Source organism: Elephas maximus, chromosome 20 (genome assembly GCF_024166365.1).
Source record: "Elephas maximus indicus isolate mEleMax1 chromosome 20, mEleMax1 primary haplotype, whole genome shotgun sequence".
NCBI classification, from domain to species: domain Eukaryota; kingdom Metazoa; phylum Chordata; class Mammalia; order Proboscidea; family Elephantidae; genus Elephas; species Elephas maximus.
The window spans coordinates 79912196-79913836 of NC_064838.1; the positions used below are offsets into that span (position 1 = coordinate 79912196).

At 37.0% G+C, this 1641-nt stretch overlaps 1 protein-coding gene across 1 annotated transcript; it reads left to right on the forward strand.

Moving 5' to 3' along the window:
• Positions 1-231: 231 nt before the first annotated feature.
• LOC126063525 (olfactory receptor 10AG1-like) lies at positions 232-1188 on the forward strand. The gene has a single exon (XM_049861792.1). It carries the CDS (start codon positions 247-249, stop codon positions 1186-1188), a length of 942 nt encoding a protein of 313 aa, XP_049717749.1. The 5' UTR covers positions 232-246.
• The last annotated feature ends 453 nt before the right edge of the window (positions 1189-1641 follow it).

A 1641-nucleotide genomic window follows, 5' to 3' on the forward strand; every position in this document is an offset into this window, starting at 1 on the left:
TATAGCTTGATCTATCCTGGATGGTGCTTGGAAAGTATAGTAAAATGATCTTAAAATAAATGTGAGGAGACTGTTCACTGTGATTTAACAGGATGATGTGGGACATACATAAATAGTATCATTCTTAAAGTGCAAATAATTGCAGTGATCATTAAATCCAACCCGAGCACCTCAATACAATTTAGAGAAGAGACAGAGATACAGGAAGGTAAAGGAAATCCACATATAAATGTACCTTTCCCACAGATGGATCACCAAGGAAAACCGCTAGAAGAAAATCTAACTGAACTGATGGAATTTGTTCTTTTGGGCTTTGCTGACATACCTCATATCCAGTGGTTTCTTTTTGGATTATTTTTAATTATCTATATCATTATCCTGATGAGCAATGACACCATATTTCTAATAACGAAAATGGATCCTGCTCTCCAGAGCCCTATGTATTTTTTCCTGGCAAATTTTTCCTTCTTGGAAATCTGCTATGTATCAGCTACTCTCCCCAGAATGCTGATGAATCTTGGGACTCAGAGAAGAAGAATTTCCTCAGTTGGCTGTGCTACACAGATGTGCTTTGTCCTTCTGTTTGGAGGCACAGAGTGTTTGCTCCTGGCAGTGATGGCCTATGACCGCTATGTGGCCATTTGTAACCCTCTGCACTATCCTCTAGTCATGAACCACAGGGTCTGTATCCAGTTGGTGACTGGCTCCTGGACCATTGGAATCCCAGCTCAAATAGGGCAGACGTATCAGGTTTTCTCTCTGCCTTTTTGTGGACCTAACCAAATTCACCACTTCTTCTGTGATATTCCCCCAATACTCAAGCTGGCTTGTGGGGACACCTTTGTAAATGAGATGTTGGTCTACACAGTTGCTGTGTTATTTGTCATAGTTCCATTTCTATTGATACTTGGCTCCTACAGTAAAATCATCCCCATCATCCTGAAGTTGCCATCAGCCACAAGTCAAGCTAAAGTGTTCTCCACCTGCTCGTCTCATCTTATGGTTGTAGTGTTATTCTTTGGATCAGCCATTATTATGTACTTAAGACCCAACACCAGACATTCAGAGGGAACTGACAAGGTACTTTCTCTTTTCTACACTATCCTAACTCCTCTGTTTAATCCCATGATATATAGTTTAAGGAACAAAGATGTCAAGATGGCACTGAAAAAATTGCTGTGTAAATAATTCACTTCAGTAAAGAATGAGTTAAATGTATAAGAATTGCTTTCTCACATATTTTTCATTAAATTCCAATGTAGGTATACCTTTAACTATACCTTGTCTTTCCATACAGGGACAATTATTTCCAAATTAAAAATTACATTTATTATTGTCAGACCTTTATATAAGTAATATATTCAGTTAGATAAGTAATATATGTGTAAGCTGATAGCAAACCATTCCATTAGTAATTCTATATTTCATTGTGCAGTTTTCTTCCTCAGTAAGAACTTTTATAGGGGCTGATTTAATTTAGCCAAATGCAGTTTATAATCTGTTATATCACTTATTGAAATGCATTTAATTCCTTTCCATGAGCGCCCATATAGTTATGATAAAAAAAAAATTCGAAAAACCAGGTTGTTAATATGCTTTAATTAAAGCTATAGAGTGATCCCTTGTTATCCACTGGGGATT

Coding starts and splice junctions, on each gene's coding strand:
- LOC126063525 (XM_049861792.1), top strand. CDS start 247: ATGGATCACCAAGGAAAACCGCTAGAAGAAAATCTAACTGAACTGATG.